This window comes from Lissotriton helveticus, chromosome 1_2, assembly GCF_964261635.1.
Source record: "Lissotriton helveticus chromosome 1_2, aLisHel1.1, whole genome shotgun sequence".
NCBI lineage: Eukaryota > Metazoa > Chordata > Amphibia > Caudata > Salamandridae > Lissotriton > Lissotriton helveticus.
The window spans coordinates 34,879,306-34,898,850 of NC_136058.1; the positions used below are offsets into that span (position 1 = coordinate 34,879,306).

Here is a 19,545-nt window from a genome sequence, read left to right on the forward strand (position 1 = left end):
CCCCGGGGACCCCATTTCCCGGGTCATGGCCCTTTTTAAAAAATTATTTTTGATGTTGGAGGGGGCTGCCTTGCCCCCCTTCTTAGGCCATTCATGACCCGGGGACTCCATACCCTGGGGCAGGCCTTTTTTTTTTTTTAAATTAATATTTGAGGTTTCCCTGCTCTCTCTTTCAAAATCCAAACCAAGTTTGCTATGGCAGGGCGGGAGTCGCGAGGCTCCCGCTCTGCCATAGCAAACAGCACTCATCCATAGAGTTACTCACACACATAGTCACTCATGCTAATGAAGAATCAAACATCCATTTACTTGCATATATAGTTATACACACACCACCACACTTACTTCGACAGAAACGTACACATACTTACTCTTTTGAACAATCACTTATAGAAACACATACTTATTCATACAGGAACTCTTCCAATCTCTCACTCTCACATATACTCACTTATATACATCAATACTCAAATATATTAGATTAAAACATATGTAGTTACTTATAAAGACACTAATCAGACAGTCATTCTCTCACTAACACACCCATATACACACTCATCCACCCATACAGTCCTGCACACATACTGTCTTCAACACATAAAATAGTGACTCACTCATTCATGCATGTATGCACTAAGAAATACCCCCCACTGAACCATACAGACACTCAGACACTCATACTGATACTTGAAACGCCAAGTAATAACCTAAATAGACACTCATGTAGCCACTCACCAACCCATGCAGCCACTTATACACAAAGTGAGAGATTGATACAGATATTTACATATTTAAACATTACTCACTAACACATATATTCACTATGATACACTTAATCAGTCAGTTATACAATACATTTTTCATTAAAAAAATCATCCATTTAGACACTTAAATACCCATTTATTCTTACATCGACCTTGAGATATACTTATATAAAACATATTTAATTTTCAGAAAAACACACATTCACTGGATGATATCATCAGTGATGTCATGAGTGATGTCATTTGAAATGTCATGAGTGATGTCATGAGTGATGTCACTGACCATGTCATGAGTGATGTCATATGTGACATCAGTAGCAGTGCATTGCAGGGGCACAAGTTACAATTAGCTGAACTAACTATAACGGGAATTTCTATGGTTTTTACAGCTAATTATTTCCTAGCGCCATGAGAGGTACATGTGGGGATATTAATACATGGAAAAGGGTAACCACGAAAGGGAGTCTGTCTGAAAACGAACTCAAATATTGAGACATCAACTGAACCGTTTGAGAATAAGTAAAGCCATGAAGCAAAACATGTGGCTTCCACATCATGGCTTGTGTACGAAAAATATTATCTGGGCCTGTAGCTTTCGAACTTTGCCTTACACCGATATTCTAGTTTGTTATGGGTAGGGCAGCAGCCATGTAAACACGTGACGTCATTTCTCTTCTAGGACACAGCTCAGCCTCCACTGCAGTCCTCCCTGTGCCTGGTGCAGAGTAGCACACGGTGATATTTTTAAACATAGTTACAGTAGAGAGCTGGGGCCTGACAGAGAGACAACTGTGCCAACCGTACATTGTAGGTAATGTTTCACTCGCGCGCTGCTGCTGCCAGTTAGAACTGGAACCACAGTGCACCCGACATGGCCACGGAAGGAGACGAAAACTATTACGGCAAACATGGTAACTTATTAACTGATTTAAGAAGTGTTTTGGTGTCGCTAGTGAGACCGACATATGTTTGTGATTTTAGCAAAGTGCATTTATTGGCGAAACCAAATGTGATCTTAAGCGACATGGCTTCTCCTGATTTTAACACAGGGTATTAGGACCTATGTGCGTACCATGCATTTTCTCTTTACGTAATAGTTTGCTCATTTCAATTGTCATTTCTTTCAGTTGCATTTTGTGTTTGTTTTTGCCATGACTTCATGAATATTCGATAATTCTCTTTAAACAAATATTAGAACCAGAAGGTAGATTAATGTGAACTAGAACGCGTTTCGTGATGATTCTATTATAGTTTGTATTTTTGGGATTTATATTCCGGTTGCATCACTAATGAGCATTTTGGGAGGTAGTTAATTCCACACCATAGCTATTTTGTACTTTAAAGCAACCGTTCACCCACTGAACAGTCCTTTAAGATACTTTGTTCATAACAGCATACATTACTTTAAAATAACGTGCTATTAGAAAAAAGCTTTTTAAAGCCACTTTTAAGCTAACCGAGGCAAAATAAACAGTGTCCAAGCACATATGAAAACTGCAAGGTGACAATGCAAACTAATTTCATTTAATTAAATATAGACTTTCATGCTGAAGAACTTCAGCAGTCTCCCTGAAGGATGTGCTTTTACTTAAGTGTAAATGTGCAGACACATAAAAACAGAAGTGCTGACTGCCAAAAACACTGAAGTAGAAAGATCGATATTTGTACTAATCGCTGTTCAGAAACTAAAAACAGCATCATTCAGATGCAGAAGTCCTAATTTACATTTTATGTATGAACTATGGCTCCAAAACTGGTTTCAAAAAGATGGTAGCAAATTGCACAATTACATTTTTTCGATCTGTCTCTAACTTTGCGACCTATAAACTAAAGCAATATGCTATAATATATACCGAAAAGGAAAGGGACGCACAGCAACCTGCCTTTTAAATATAAATGAGGTAGTTCGCTATTTACAATCCCCTATAATTAGCTACAAACACAGGAATGGTGGACTTCGTGGAACAGCAGACCAATTTGTGTTTGCACTTCCATTCACGAAACGAATATTTAAACAGCTGTTTCCCCTTAAACGAACCACTGTTGCCTTAAAAAAATGTTTTACATTTTAGAATACATTTGAGGGTGTAGGCAGTGGTCCCCTGAAACCCCTTACTCTTTGCAAACCAGTTGCCACCTTCTTTAATTTATTAATTTATTTTATTTATTTTTGACATTTATACAGCGCTCTGTTACCCGTAGGTGTCCTGGCGCTAAGTATTGCTCCTGATATAGAGACAGGTTAGGGAATCAGATGGTAAACAACCATGTCTTTAAAGCTCTTCTAAATGCCATAATGTCAGTCAGTTTTCTGAGGGCGTGAGGCAAGGCATTCCAGGCTTTGGCTGCGCCTAGCACAAAGCTTCTGCCCCCCAGCGCGCTCTGTTAATTCGAGGCACCGCAATCAACCCAGGTCAGCTGATCTAAGATTTCTAGTCGGCCGGTATTAGTAAAAGTACCGCCGAAGGAATAAAGGCCCATTGCCTTGTAAGGACTTGAATACTATGCATAAAGCTTTAAAGAGAATTCTCTTTCGTATTGGAAGCCAATGCAGCTTGACCAGCTCCTGAGACACGGGGACAAATTTAGGGATCCCCAGAATCAGCCTAGCCGCCGCATTTTGAAGTACCTGTAACTTATTAAGTATCCCCTGTTGGGCACCCAGTAATAGGCTATTACAGTAGTCCAACTTTGCCATAACCAACGTTTAAGGCACAGTAACTGATCAATAGTTTGAGATGTCAATTTTGGTTGCTAACCATTGATACATGCCATTATGACTCAATACGGAGGGGGGACCCCTTCCATGCTCCCTGCAATTGTGGTTTCGAATGGTTAGTAAAAAACATTTTGCGAGTCATAGAAGCTTTTCGTACCAACAAAATGGGTTAAGTACATTGCATGTAACCTTTAAGGTTGCATACCTGCAGGGTATGCATATGCAAAAATATTTAATACATCAAGGCCTAAACTTGTACAGGTAGAAAATAATTGGGCGTGGGAGGAAGATATACACCAGAGGGGCAATGGATAAAGATTTCAAGATCTAAAAAAATAAACCCATATGTCAAGGAAATTGGAGATTGAGTAATAGAAAATAGGGTGCTACTGATAAACACTAGCATCAACACCCTAACAGAACCACAAACATTTTTGCTGTATTTCTTTCCGAAGATCATAGTGATGGAAGCTGCATCTCTTGTGAGAAAGACCACCAAAGTGATTGAGAACTAGAGCACATTATTGTACTCCTGGAACCCAATGGCTGATGAGTCTAGACATAGAGGCTTTATGTGCTAATATCACCCAAAAGGAAGACATTGAAACCATCAAAATATGTTAAGAGAAAACAATATAATCTAGTAATACTGCATGAACTTCTGGTAGATTTACTAGAAATTGTTCAAAGAAACTAAACACTCCTGTGCACATTTTGAAGATAGAAATATGTCATAGTTGAGACAACACAAACTGGTATGTACAAGAAAAAGTCTTCGCTAATAAGAGAAGGAGTGATACATTTGAAAAGAGGCATCAACGGGAACACTTTTGAATCCATTCCCTTCAAGTACAAAAGGAGGAATAAATGAGAAACAGGATGAGAGAGAGATAAGTTGAAGTTCTTCATGGGAGATGGGGCTAGTATTGAATAAGGTATCCTTGTAAGATGTTAGGATCCTGTAAGATTCTTTGAAGAAACCGAGAGGTATATTTGTACCCTAGTTGCTAATGCACATTTATAAATAAAGGAGCATAGTTTGTTAATGCTGTTTGGTCTTGGCAATAATTTAGGGAAGAGACACACGTCTTCAAGCCCACTCAAATAAGATGTGACATTTATGTATACTGAAGATAAGACATTTTGAAGATGGTGGGCATTAGCAGCCCACTAGAGAGTAGATATTAACACAAGCGTTGCAAATTTGGACAGTATGTGTTGGTGCCATATTGGTCTAAGGTAACTAGCATTTGCTTAGTTTAGTTATCTTTTGTCAAATAATCTGACTGTGCTATATTTGTCCTCTTTCTTAGATACTAGCAATAGGCTAAATGGAAACTGTTAGATTATAACATCACATTTAGTGGTAAGTGGGAGTACAGGACATATATAAGGGAAAGGGAGAGATAATCGCAGTGGCCCACTATTCCGGTGTCTAGGAGAATAGCCAGTGATGCCCCTTTTGTGCCTTCGAGTTGTTTGAAGAGGGAGTAAGGTGAATGATGGGTTTACTTATTTTCATATCTTGATAACTTTTTTCAAGGCAATGGTGATGTACTCTATATCATTCTGGAATGAACTTGCATCAAAGATGGAGGGATGTTTTGATTAGGGAGGCTGTGCTTTGTAGGACTATTATTACCAGCACTGTTATTGAAGTAGGCAACATCTTAGATCATATCAGAAGGTGTTATTTGCAATGCTAGCCCTAGATGTTAAGATATTAAATTAAGATCATGATATTTTTGGTTATGCTCTTGTCAAGTCAAGTCAAGAGATACTTTATTTCGGCCTCACAAGACCTTAAAAGCACACCTAAAACATTTAAAATGCAGTACAAGTGATCATTATAAAACGTTCTTACATATACATAAAGATATGAAGACATTGAATTAAAAAAAAAACTAGTAAATGAGCTGATAGGCGCCAAGTATCTCAAGTATCCAGTACCAAATTCATTTATATTAAAATGAAAGAGGAATACAGAGTCCCAAGTAGTAACGGGTGCATGCAGTGGGTAGTTTAGACTTGGGCTTTCTTTAGAACCGCACAGCGAGCACACCACATTGAAAACAGGTACCGGGAAACTGAATAAACAATTAGCATGCCAGTGTCATATGAGGATCCTATAAGCCTGTAGGCAGTGAGGGCTTCCAAGATTCCTACAAAGCTGTCGTAGCCAACTAGCTCTTATTGCCTTGTAGGTGGGACATCAAAACAGCACATACAGATCAGTCTCCGTACAGTTTTTACATGACGGGCAGTCTTTCGTAGAACTCCCTCCCCATTTATAAGTAACAGCACATAAAGGAAGTACACCATACCTAAACTGCATATAGAGTTTCTTAGCAAGGGAAGGCTGTATATCATCTATGCTAGATTCTAAGGTGTATTGCAGTTTGATTTCTAAGACGGATGGTGTGAGTGTGCCTGTCCTGGGGCCCCTCAGCAATAAATTGAGGTGGTGGTCTTTAAAGTTTTTTATCAAGACTTTTCTTGGTGTGGCCAAGGAGCTCTCTTCCGGGCTAACCCATAGATGACCCTTTCCAATGGATAAAAAGGAATCTTGATAAAGGTGAGCCAAGGTATTTTGCTAGTTCCCCTGATGTTTACCACCTCCCTTAATTCCTCCCTATACAAGGATAATTCTGGGGTGCTCCATAGGCGACGCCAATAGAGAAGAGGTCTAAGCGCGACCTCCAAAGACATTGGGCTAACACCCAAATCCATTCGGAGCAGGGTTAGAAGGGTACTGCTGGGAAGTCCCATCAACTGTCTAAGAAAATAATTTTCAATCCTAGCAAGTTGCTCGGATGACCTGTGGCCCCATAACTCCGCACCATACAAGGTCGTCCATCTGGATTGTGCCTTGTATATTCCCAACACCGGCCCCAGCTTCTTGTATACACACTTGCTCTGCTGTTTAGCAAGGCCCCTAAATGTTTGCATAAGCTTTAGAGAGGCCTTCTTAATTTGGTCACCCTATTCCATTTTCTCATTAAGTGATAATCACAAATATTCACATTGTGAGACTCTCTCTAAAAATTCCCCTGCTAATTGTGGGTTAAGTTGTTTGGAATGCTCTGCATTAAACACCATATATTTTGTTTTCTGGGTGTTAATTTTCAGGTCCCTATTCTTGCAAAATAGATGGAAGATATCCAAGACCCTTTGAATACCCATTGGTGATTTTGACAGCAGGAGAGTGTTGTCTGCGAACATCAAGGCAGATACCTTGTGGCCCGCTAACTTAGGAGTGCCTTGATCCCCTCCCGCTGCCAAAGCTCCTATTCAGCCATTAATAAAAATGCAGAAGAGGGTAGGGGCCAGAACACACCCCTGCCTCACACCTCTCTCTATGGGTATACGGTCAGTAAGGTCTCCATTCTTCCCATATCTGATTTGGGCATAGTTGTTCACATGCAATCTTTTCCGGATCTCACATAAATATGCGGGCGACCCCAGATCAGATAGGATAACCCAAAGTTTTTCCCTGGGAACTAATTCAAAGGCCGATATTAGGTTATGCTCTTGTAGAAGCACGTCAGTTGTATCAAGAGCTGTTCAGTTTGCAGAAAGCTTTCAACTGTGATGGAGTTACCATACACTTACAAGAAATAAACAGAATTTATTTGAAAGCAGTTGGTGTTTGTTCATATCTGGAAATTAGTTTAGTTATGTGGTCACTTGAGAATATTTGGAGAGATGAAAGAGGTATATTAGACATATTTTAAGTTAAGAAATGTCCATTATTTGTATCTTGTAGCCCAGAGTGGTATCCCCGTAAGAGGTACTCTGTGCAACTGCCTCTTTCCCGGTGTGCCTGGGACCAGAATATTTGGGTCTACATAACCCTGTGTGGCTGTAAAGGCTGTGTGTGGCCTCCACCTGTCCGCATCTTTCCACAGGGAAAGCAGAAGTTCTCCTCAACTGAAGTAAAAAAAAAAGAACCTGTCCTCCTGCGGCCCATGCCCCATTCCATCTCCCACAAGCAAAAGAAAATGCCACTGCAATATTTTATTAACAGATTTGGACCTGTGATTACCTTCAAAAGTGGGAAATACAGGCGCAATTGTATCCCGTATTCCAGTTTCTGTCTGTTATTCCCCTTTCTAGGGGAAATTGCTTGTAATCACCGTTATTGATACTGCCCGGTATCAATAATTCTGGCTGCGGTATCTCTGAGCAGTGATAACGAGGAACTTGGAATGGACTCTTATAGCTCTTTTTTTGAAGTATAGCTAGCAATGACATAAGTAGTAACATTTTAACTAAGAAATGCTTTCTTGTTATATACTCTTTTAAACAAAACATTTGGATGTTAGAACAGAGCTGTAAACAAACAGAAAAGAAGATTGTGTGTAGAAGGGTTGGTCTGATCGTTATCCCAGTGGTCTGAATAATAGGAGCATAGGTTCAATTTTGTGAGCAACAAGATCTTTGTTAACGAAAGAGAATAGATGAGGAAAGAGAGAACACAGCTAGTGAGCCCCTCATATGTCTTGTGGTGAAAGCAATTATATGAATATATATAAAGAGAGATAAATACGAACAAGATATGGTAAGAAAAGTCATAAACTCAAGTTAAAAGAGGCAATCGATTTCATATACAGTCTATTCGTTTTGGAGTTTTTAAACCTTTGCGAGGATACACTATATGCAACCTCCAGTTGTTTCTGTAGGATTACACGCATAACAATACATGTAGAAAATGAAATGTTGTGAGGAGTAGGCCTTTTTCTTAGAAGAAAGCAGTTTCCTTATATTTAGAGAGATTTTGTATGTCCCAAACTAATGCGGATAAGTAAAATATTTGTGTCTGTTTGCATTTTTAATTGATATGCCTTTCGGCGATTGCATTACTGGTCATGATTATTTATTTGAACCATGTGTTGTGAAAATAATAATTGTTTGTTTGAAAAGAGTTTTGGAAAAGCGAAATGAAATTTGATAAGGCCTAAAGAGGTTAGATTGCAAGATGTGTATATTGTGGTTTGTCTGGTGTGTATTTATATGCTTATCTACTTTAGGTAGACACCGAAACCTTAAAAAATGCAATTGGTAAGAGCTTCAATCCCGAGGACGCCTCTATATAATGATGGATAGCCTAAATGTTAAATTGACAGCTATCAACATATATGACTGTACTAGTAGTATTGGGTTTGAATAAAAGGACTAGATAGAAGCATTATTCATTACTCAGAATGCCTCACAGACAAATAGCACTTTAAAACAATTTTTTTGAATTTTAGCATCTATTAGAGTTTAGAATGGGATGTAAGCTAGAGTAGGTGAGGAAAACAAATTTGCACTTTGTATTTTTATCGTGTTACCTGATTCTATATAAGTATGCCGTTATGAATAAAAAAAGAGAAACAATTGTATTCTTTAGAAAAATAGAACCCTGTGTATGGGCTTTTGAGTAATAGAGGTAGGTGTATCCGCTGTTTTGATTTGGATTATAACTCCTGCATGTAGAACTTAATAGCACCTTCCAGTGGATATATATGCCCTTATACACCATGAGAGTAGACCAGCAAATAAAATTTTAAGAAAGACCTGAAACAAGTTGGGCAAAAGGTGAAAAGCAAGCGACAGACCTAACAGCACAGTCAGGCTGCCGGGCCCTGGTATATTTCAACACGAGATAGGGAGTGGGGAGAATAACATCAGAGGAACATAGTAGGTGGAGGTGAAATAGAGGGCGTTTTGTGAATACTTTGCAGCTGCACCCCATTAAAAAATGAATACAAAAACACCCACTTGTGGTGTGAAGCAGTGGAGAGTGTAAAGGGGAGTAAGCGAACGAAGAAAAAAAGGTATGAGCAAGGAATCATAAAGAAAAATAGAAAAAAGGCTCCACTCAACTATGCAATGGAAGTATACAACTCATCCACTTAAAACACTGTCAGACCACAGTTTTCTGAGGCAGGTCAAATACAAGAATACGGAGGAAATTTTTGAATCAGGAGCAGGGAAGTGAGCCAGACAGGAAAGCTATCCAATCATGAGCAAAGTGCTGACACAAAGCACACGCTAAGTATATGTTACGTATTGGAAACAATAGTTGTACCAACAGACATCTAAAGCTGTCTATAGTGGAGACCTAAGAACGTGGCAGCCTGTATGTAGTCATACCCACTACCTCATTGTTGAGACTGATATGATTGAAGCTCCAATAATGTTTCTTTCACATTTTCTTAGTAAAAGAAATAGCTATAAGCAGACGCTGTTTGGTTGATATACGCTGCACAATGCGCATATGAATAATATGTAGTGACCTGCATGTGAGACTGAATGCTGGCATTGACCTGATGTATAATGATGTCTCAATAAACATAGGCAACATTGTATTGTTGATTGACCTAGTGCCTTGAGTTTGTCGTACATGTGCAGCCTTTAAAAAATATCTCAAATCTCAAGTTTCATTCAATTATGGTCGCTAATACATACTATGTGATCCCACTAGCTCACAATTCACAATTGAAAATACAGATTGTGGTTGCAGCATGTTAAATGTAGTGTAATAGTGCCTGAGGCTTGTATAGCATGAATAGGTTAAGTCTTTCCATTGTTTGAATTGTCAAAGAGCTAGTAATGGGCCACTGTAAACTAATCCTGGAAGAGACCGCCATCTGAACCTTTTCAAGTGATGATTCATGAAGAAGTCCCTAAGATATGGCTCAATTTGCTGGTTGACTGTCTACTCATGTCCATCTGTTTGGAGGTGATAACTGGTATACTTGAAATGAATGTCATCCAAAAATAAGCCATTATTTGGGTCCCCGGTCAGTAATGATAGCATCAGGAAGGCAATGAAGATGTAAGATGTGATCATTAACAATGTGGCTTAACTCAACTGCTGTAAGTAAGTTCTTTAACAGAATGAAATGTCCTGGTTTCATGCAATAGTTTATGAGAGCTAGGACAGTGGTATATTTATGTGAATGTATGGATTATAATTCTGCAATTAATTATAACAAAATATTAGTGGCACGGGCAGTGGCTGAAGTAACCCAGTGGTTATAGCATTAGAAGCTTTGGTTTGAGCACAAACTACATGAGGTAGAGTGTCTGCTACTGAATTTCTCCGGGATAGCACAAACTCTGTCTCAATGAAGAAGCATCAGTTTCTACGCTGAATATCAAGATGTTGGAGAATGGGGGCGGTAGTAACTCAGGAAAGGAGGTCTCTTGTTCCTCCCCCCAGTGAAACGTCTTTCCTTCTTAGTTGGTCTACGACGGGTATAATGATAGCAGAGAAATCCTGGCTTAAGTGTTGATAAAAACAGGCAAAGCCTGCAAAAGTATATATGTGTTTGACACTAGTAAGTCAAGGCCAGTCCAACATGACTCGTACTTTAGATTTGCCTATTCCAAGACCTTTGTCAGATATTTCCTACACTTAGCTTACAGCGAAGGTTTCTGTAAATGGATGAGGATCTTCTGGACATGATCCAAATGCTGCTGAATGTTCTCTGAATAGATCAAAATATTGTCTAAGTACACCACCATAATGTTATCCACCCTGTCTCTAAAAACGTAATTCACAAAATGTGCAAAAGCTGCTGGTGTATTATATAAAACAAATGCCATGGCAAGGTTTACATGTTGCCCATACCATTTACTGAATATGATTTTCCATACATCTCACTCTCTGATTTGGATGAGATTGTAAGCTCCACTGAAGTCAAGTTTTGAGAAGATCTTTCCAGGTTTTACTTCATCCAGCAACACCGAATGAAAGCGAGAGGACAGAGATTCCGGATGGTGATAGCATTCAACTCATGGCATTCTCTACATGGTCTAATACTCCCTGTTTGCCTAAGATAAAGACTAATTGGGGGAACTGAAGAGGGTACAAAACAACAAGGGTACAGAGCACAGGTGGATGAACTATGAGAAAGCGCTGTGTCAATGCAACTATGAATCGGTGTCAGGAAAGAAAACCTGTTTGTAGGATGGTTAAATATGGTCTACCACTACTTACATGCAAGTGGATTTGTCAATGTGGAATCACCTTCATGCGGGTTAGCAGTCTAGCTTTTTCACGTGCCATGGCCCTGTCCTACGTAGTCTCAAATTGCTTTCATATCTGAATATGGTGATTCGAATGTTAACACATAGTGCAACACACTTATACATTGACCTATTCATTCTGAACTCAGACTGAAATCCTGAGAGTAAGGAGGGTTGGTTAATAGACAGCCCTTTAGGCTAATGCATGGAGAATGGTTTGCCCTTTGCAGCGGCTAGTAACTCACCATGTGTTCCCCAAGAATCTGCTGTGGGGAAGATTCTTTGGTGATGATATGATAGCCACCACTCGGGTCTTTCGCTTACCTCCCAGTTTCCCTTAACACAGAGTAGGCTGGGTACCTCAGTGTTAGACCTGTCAGCCTTAGGGTGGTCTCCCCTACATTTTTGCCCTTTTTGCCTCCCATTTTTATCCTAGATTTTGTTGGACTTAGGACTCTGGGCGCCTCACCACTGCTAAACAGTGCTGAGGTGCGGGTGCTCTTCCCTAAAACCTTGTGAGGCTGGCATATCCGCCACAAGCCACTGCTACCGCAGTAAGGTTTAATCCTCCATAGGCTAACATTGGGAATCTCCCCTTATGGAATAACTTCTGACAGGGACCTAATAAGTCTATCATGTTTGGTCTTGTTGGACTCGGGGCGGGTAACCCATTCCAATGATATATAGGGTTTGGGCATTACTACGCTAGGGATCCCACTTTTATAAAGGGGACCTTTTCCTGCCTACACTTAGATTAGGCTGCAGACTCCCCCCTCCCCTCTGCATACTGATAGCCTGCCTGGGTTGGGAGGTGGGAGTGGTGATTCACACCTTCTTCCCTGGTATGAGCTGTGATGGGCTGCCCACTGTAGCCTTAACGGCCTGTCTCTCGTCACTGTGACAGCTAGGTCAGGGAAGGCAGGGAACATACCAGAACTCCCTGGACTCTTCCAGAAGCCCCTACCCCCAGACCCTTCCAGAGACTTCCACCACTTTCTAGCCCCTAGACTAAAAAGATATATAAGGGAGGGTCCTGGCCTCACATTCTTGTTACACTGCTGGACCTGGAAGAATCCCTGCTGGAGTGAGGACTGCTGCGCAAGAGGATTGCCACTGGGAAGGAGGCTGACTGCTCCAAGGAACTGCTGCCCCACAACCTGCTGAGCTGCCCTACTGTCTGCTGATCCTGCCCTGCATGGGAGTCTTCAACATCCCCACCAGAGTGTCTCCACAACATCCCAAAGGAACTACTTTTCTTTGAACCACATTTTAAAGAATCTTCAACCTTTTAAAGATTGCCTTTTTGGGACTGCACCCTTTTTAAGCTAAAGGAAACTACCTGTCCTTGGACCACAGCGTTTTAAAGACTGCCCTTTGGGACAGCAACAACACTCTCAAGATTTGCCCTGCAACGCTGTGCCTGCCCTCAGCACTGCTTGCCCCGTGATCCTCCCGAGGGCTCTGTGATTGCCTCTGCTACTGGCGCAAGCCGACTGAAACTGGCCCTGAGGTCACCGCCACTGGGACCGGAGCGCGCTGTGTAGCGCTGAGAAGCGAAGCGCTGTGTGGCAGGAGGCTCCGTCGTTGCCCAGGACTTGGAGGCACTGTTAAGCGCTGTGCTAAAGGAGCGCTGTGTGGCTGTGACCCCCACCCGTGCAGCGCCTGCTGAGCCCAAGGCCCCTGGGGGAGAGGAGCCTCGCACCCGCGCCCGCAACCACCACCCCAGGTAACGCCTCAGTGCAACCAGGCTGCTGCGAGGGGGCGGGGTGCGGGTTGGCCGGGTACCTGGAGTGTGAGCTTTGTGCTTGGCTGGGAACCGTCCTTCACTGACCGGCCTACGGGGGCATAATTACTTGGTAATTGACACTGGGGCATTTTTTAGCATTACCAGCAGCACCTGGGCAGCCGCACTTCCTACGCTGGGAGCATCATTTCTATGAGAGGCACACTTATTATGCTGCAAGGGAACTTTGGCCTAAGAACCTTCCCACAGTGAATTTTGACCATAAGAACCTACCTCAAGTGAACTTTTGCCAACCAAGGACACTGTGAGAAAGACATTACCAGCAGGAGCCCTTGGCACACATGAGCTTTTGGTGATTTGATCAGGCCTGGGAACTGGATTCATTCTTATTGATTATTGATCTTGCTTGGAAACTGGAATCCTTTTTATTATTGATCAGGCCTGGGAACTGGATTCATTCTTATTGATTATTGATCTTGCTTGGAAACTGGAATCCTTTTTATTATTGATCTTGCCTGGAGCTGGATTTACCTGCTTTTGGTTCTCGCATAATTTTTAGATAAAGAAATTCTTATTCTTATACAAAACTGGTGTGGTGTTCCTCTTGTGAGTGTTTTTACTGTGTCATCGCCGTTGTGTGTTGCACAAATACTTTACACATTGCCTCTGAAGTTACGCCTTTGCTGCTCTGCGCCAAGCTACCAGGTCGGAAGCGGTGGTCTCTACTTGGACTAGGGTGCATACCCCTGCCAACTAGAGACCCCGGTTCTAACACTCAGATATAGGACTCTTTGGGGTTCAGAGGAAACCAACATGGATGCACTTAACAGTTGACATAAGGTTGGCTTATTGTAGAGGCAGGATAACGTTTACAACAAACACATCCTCGCCCTTGACCATATACAAACTAATGTGACTGCAGATGTCAAACTGCATCCTAAACAAATCAAGTGTCTACGTTTAGTTTTATCTCTCTCTATTGTGAATGTATATTACAATATATTGAAAACAAACATTGTCTCGTAAAAATAACACTGGCATATTACTGATCATATTGTGAAGGTAACTATGTTATATAAGTAAAGATTTGATATTCTTAACTCCACATCGTTGTACTATGAAGATATATTTTTTGACAAGTTAATTCTATGTGAAGTTATGAATAGTAAATCTGTATTTTCCCATTTATAATTACTTTCAGAATAGTATGGTGTTCGATATTTTGGTCATGATATGTTGGCAGAATCCACATCCTTGTAGAAACCCACTCCTCTCCTCCTTTTTTCCATTTCTCCATGTGTTCTTGTTATCCTGGGACGACTGGTCCTCTGACAGGTTATGAAACTCTCAGCATATTTGGGATGTGCTAAATTGCAAAATTTTCTTCTGCAAATTTCTTAAAGTTGTGTTCAAACATTTGAAACTATTGCAAGGGTAGTGACATTGTATAAAAGGTACAGAATACATAATCTTGCAACATTTGCCTTTGAATTCCTAACAAAGGGGCTCATTACGATGGCGGAGGGACCACCACTGCCCGCCGTGCGGTGGCGGGCCCTCCTCCTTCTGGCAGAAATTTTCCCCCGCCAGATTATGATGGTCATCCCGCAGTGAAAAGACAGGCAGATACGGATTCGGGGGCCTGTAGCGGGCACCCCTTGTGTTGGGGGGAGGCAGCTGTGCACTGGGGGATACCCATGATACCCCCTGCATTTCCCTGCACTGCGTGTCAGGCACCGTGTGATGCCTGCCACGTAGTGCAGAGAAATGCACAGCATGGCATTTTGGGCATTGCGGACAGTGCTCCAGCCAGCAGCACCGCCCGTAATGGTAAATGCCCTGAATGCGCATGCCAGTATGGTGGGATCATCCTAATTGCAGTGGTGGAACCGCCGCATGTCTGGCTGGCGGTCCCAAACACCGCAACAATGGCGGGCGGACTCAGGTCCACTAGTGATCGTAATGAGCCCCAAAGAACCAGTTTTAACAGAGAAACCACCCATTAAAATGGTTTTGAAGATTTTTTGCAAAACCTTTTATGATGCCAAAAAGTTTGTCACTGGTGGAAATCTGTGATGTAGTCAATCAATGCAGTCTTCACAATTTGCAAAGTTTGTCAAGCTCACAACTTTTGCAGAAAAAAAATAAATTTCAAACACCCTACTCCTTGTCTCAAGATCAAGCCTGCTTTATCTGCCAGATTTCTTAAAGTTTGTAAAACCCTCAAGCAACATAACTTCCAGCTATGACAATTTACATAGTTCCTCTAGATGGAAGTCCGCCCAGAAAAACCCTTCCCTAGGTGGTGTGTTTCTTTATTTTCATTGTCGCCAACCTTGTTTAACAAATTTGCCCACCATTGTCACCTGGGGGGTTGGATTGCAGAATATTAAACTTATAAATATCGTCTGTCATAAATGCTGTCATAAATATTGTGTCTTAAAGATAAATTACAAGAATATCATTCAATTGAGAGTACATCTTTTTATTTTTAACTCCAAAGGCATTATATTTGTAAATAATATTTAGGGAATGGTGTATATGCAGTCATATTCCATATTTTCCTATCCGTGTACACGAGAGAGGAACTACTATCCACTATATGTATGGTGGGAACTTTTGCTAAAAGTGTTTCTGATGACACAAAAGAGGCACTTTTGACATTTCGCCAGTGCTGCCTGGCCCAACCTGCCATGACATGACTGGTATTTTTTTTTCTTTCAATCACAAACCCTAAAATATTATCGAAAAACAAAAATCCAAGGTCCTTGATACACTACGGTTTTTCTTTCTACTGATGAGGTACATTGATGTTTTTCCTGCCTGGTTCCGCTGTCTGTGTATTTTGGGATTGTGAAGGAAATAACAATCATTTTGGGCGTGACCTTGTCAGCTCCACTCTGAAGAGAGTCCTTTTGGTGTGTGTGTGACAGCCACACTCGCTGTGTTTCTGATGTCAGCGCCGAATGAGTCTTAGCCTTCATCCTGATGATACAAGTCTGAGTATATTACATTATGTACAATATCCCTCCCTGTTTGTGCCCAACTAAATCACCAGTGCATCAGTCTCTTTGTGAAGATTTCATAGCTATGATTCTAGCTAAAAATAGAGGTGCTTAGATAGGGTGAACCCTGGGAGTCAGCGGGATGGAAACCAAAATGTTAATAGTTGTGATGGTAAGCGCTAAGCAACACGAGTGAGGCTGAGAGAAGCAGCCCACGCTAAAAGGTAGCCGATTGCAACCAAGCCCAGGCGTCGTCAGTCTGTCCTTGTGGCTGCAGGTCACTTGCGCCACAGACTTCACGTGCTCTCCCTGGTGTCTAGAGCAGAACTGGAAATGAATAAAGTGCATGTAGTCTGCACTTGACACCCAGAACAAGTCTGAGGCACCCGAGGGAGAAAGCCATCTGTCAAGCGTTTGAAATCTAAAAAAAGACATTTTACCAACATATGAATTCTAAAAAGATTAAATCCGATTGGTTTCCAAACAAAATGTACACATTGAGATGTCACCCTCTGTCTAGAGTGGACCGGTGGGCAGAAACGATGGAATGGAATGCTTCCCACAGCGTTTCCTTCCATCACGTTTTGTGATGGGTGTCACAACCCCAGAATGTTCCATGATCAGAAGTTATGACTAAGTTATGAACAGGTATACACTGGATAAAGCTTGAGAAAGTACATGCAGAGCTAGCATGAATTTACCTGCTGCGCATATGGGGCCGCATTTATGAGGCCCTACCAGCACTTTTGCGCCCCTGGAACGTCACTTTTTCGATGTACCGGTGGCGCAATGTGCCACCGCATATTTATAAGGCCACATAAAGCCACTTTACATGGCTTTTCAAGGCCTTATAAATATGTGCCCCTTACACGCAGAAAACTGCGTGAAAGGGGCGTTCCATGGGTGTTGCTGTGGGTGTTCAAACGCAACAGCCATGGAACATGACACATTCCCAGATTTAGGAGGCATTGTAAACCTGGGAATGTGTCAGAACCTAACGCAACCCCAGGGGTGGTGTTAGGGAGACGCAAGGAAGAGAAATGAAAACATTACTCCTCGTGCTTTCGTTTTTCTATGTGTGCTGCAGCACACATAGAAAATGGAATGAGCCTGAATGGATTTATTTTGTGCAGGAAATGTGCATAAAATCAATCATCCCCGCAACGCAGGCACCCTTGCACCATGATGCAAAAGTGCCGGCGTTGGCGCACGGCAGCCCATTGTGCAAGGGCGCAGGCGAAAAGGACAGGAATGCGCCTTATCATATAGATACAGCGCATTCCTGCCATTTCCTTTTGCCGTAGGGCAGTGCTGCGGAGTTGCCCTACGGAAAAGCCCATAAATAAGGCCCATGGTGTATTTTGTTGAATGCAACCTACAGTATCGGCCATTCTCATATTACACAGCAGCGTGTCCTTCATAGGGAGGTAAAGCAGAAATCTGATGAGCTATCCTGAACTACACAATTGCCATGGATTTGATTTGCACCCACAATGACCTTTTAACACACAGATCTATCCATTTTCTTTTTTAATAATACTCCTAAGATGTTATCGTATAAATACATATTCACATTAGAGTATCCTAACCCATTGAAAAAAGAGAATAAAAAGATTTAAAAAGTGACAGATGAAAAGCAACAGAACACATGACACGAAAAAAGAACTTTTATGTAATGCAGAACACTCACAAAATACATTTAGACCAATTCCTATGGAAAATTGCTTGCTACCTTATGGTATAATAAACCTGTTACTGCCTATAAAAGCTTTTAAGGCACTCTTGAAATCAAGACTCAATTTAATGACGCATGAGAGATAATACTATTTCAGAATAGTGCAATCCAGCATTGATACAGGGAAAGAAGGTGAATGCTCCAATATTTTATTTGCCTCATCAATGACTTGAATGGTTATTACTAAAAGATCATTGTCTCTTCGGCAGCATCTTGACTTCTGAATTTACTTTCACAATAGAGTGTAGAGTCAGACAAAGAGAACAAATGCCAAGGTTATTAGCACTGCACTTTACACATTTTGGGCATTGCACTTTCTATATGAATGCACTTTATAAAGCCACTGGGAAGTATAATACATCAAAAAGATGCTTGGCAGAATTTGAATCACATACTTATGTGCACATTTAGAGCACTAAAGACTGATTCTCATCTGTCCTTTAATTTTTCTTTGACCTTGTCTAAGCCATTCTAGGTTTCTCTTTGAAAAATATGCCTTTGCTTTCGAGATTGTGTCATGAGACTGACATATAGGAGAGTGTCTCAGTCTGCGCCTTGACATCCGGGGCTTTGCAGACTATGTCTTCCAGAGGTAAGAGCATCCCTTTCCAGCAGCCAGAGCTAGAAGTAGGTGCCTTCCATAAGGAGTCCTTTGAAACAAAAAAGACAAAAGGAAAAAAAAACTCTAAAGATGACGGGCGAGGCTCAAGGCAGGACAAAGGTGACTTGACTCATCAAGGAGATAAAGAAAATGGTTCCAGGAGGTGTTCAAAGACGCCATCCGGCATTGCTGATAGAAGAAGTGGAGTAAAGCTGGCACCTGAGAGGAAAGAAAGACAGAGGGAAGAGAAACCCTGTAGGACCCTGTGTGAAACACCACTCTTGCCTCAATGTGTGCGTGACAATTTTCCTTAAACCATATATTTAACCTCAGTCTCTAGAGCATTTCAATTCACATTTAACACACCTTAATATCTGAATCTGAAGCAGAGTGAGTTTAATACGTTTTAGTGTAACCTTGAACCATTGACTTCATGACTTTCTCACTTTCTCTTATCTTAACGACCATCACTTTCTGAAATGTCTTGGCCACTAGGTCGCTATCTTCAATTGTCTATGCTGAAGGTGCTTTCTTTTCCATATTGTCCAGTTAAACATCTCTGAACTTGACTTGGTTGCAAGTAACAATCAAAATAACAGAATTACTTGAAGGCCTTACCCGCAGAAATGTAGTGTTTCCCATACTTGCACCACAGCTCTGGAATCTCCAAACTCCTTGCTGTACATCACGATCATGGACTTTAATGGTCTCTTGCCACAGCGACTAGAACAGGACCATGAACCTCCAACTCTCTACAACCAGGGAACGACTGGCAAAAAGAGCAGAGTGTGGTCCCTATTTATACCAAAATGGCCACCGAGATCATGAACTCTCACAAGATCTCACTTTATTTACATCTCTTGCAAGATCTTGCACTACTAAGGTTTTTTTTAACATTCCCACCACCGATTATGGCAAGTAAAGTGCACCCACCCACAGGGTCGCAAGAAAAGTGTTT

General features: G+C 41.4%; 1 protein-coding gene across 6 annotated transcripts in view; it reads left to right on the forward strand.

Moving 5' to 3' along the window:
* The window catches only part of SLC44A5 (solute carrier family 44 member 5), a 793,737-nt gene that overhangs the window by 322,744 nt on the left and 451,448 nt on the right, over nt 1-19,545 (forward strand). The window contains exon 1 of one of the 6 annotated variants that reach the window (XM_078668593.1): nt 1,466-1,675. The exons of 2 other annotated variants lie outside the window; for them this stretch is intronic. In XM_078668593.1, coding sequence (XP_078524719.1) covers nt 1,636-1,675 — 40 coding nt within the window. In that variant the 5' untranslated portion in view covers nt 1,466-1,635. Of the gene's footprint in view, nt 1-1,465; nt 1,676-19,545 lie in introns of those variants that run through there. 3 more of the 6 variants (XM_078668549.1, XM_078668585.1, XM_078668558.1) reach the window with 3 other exon arrangements.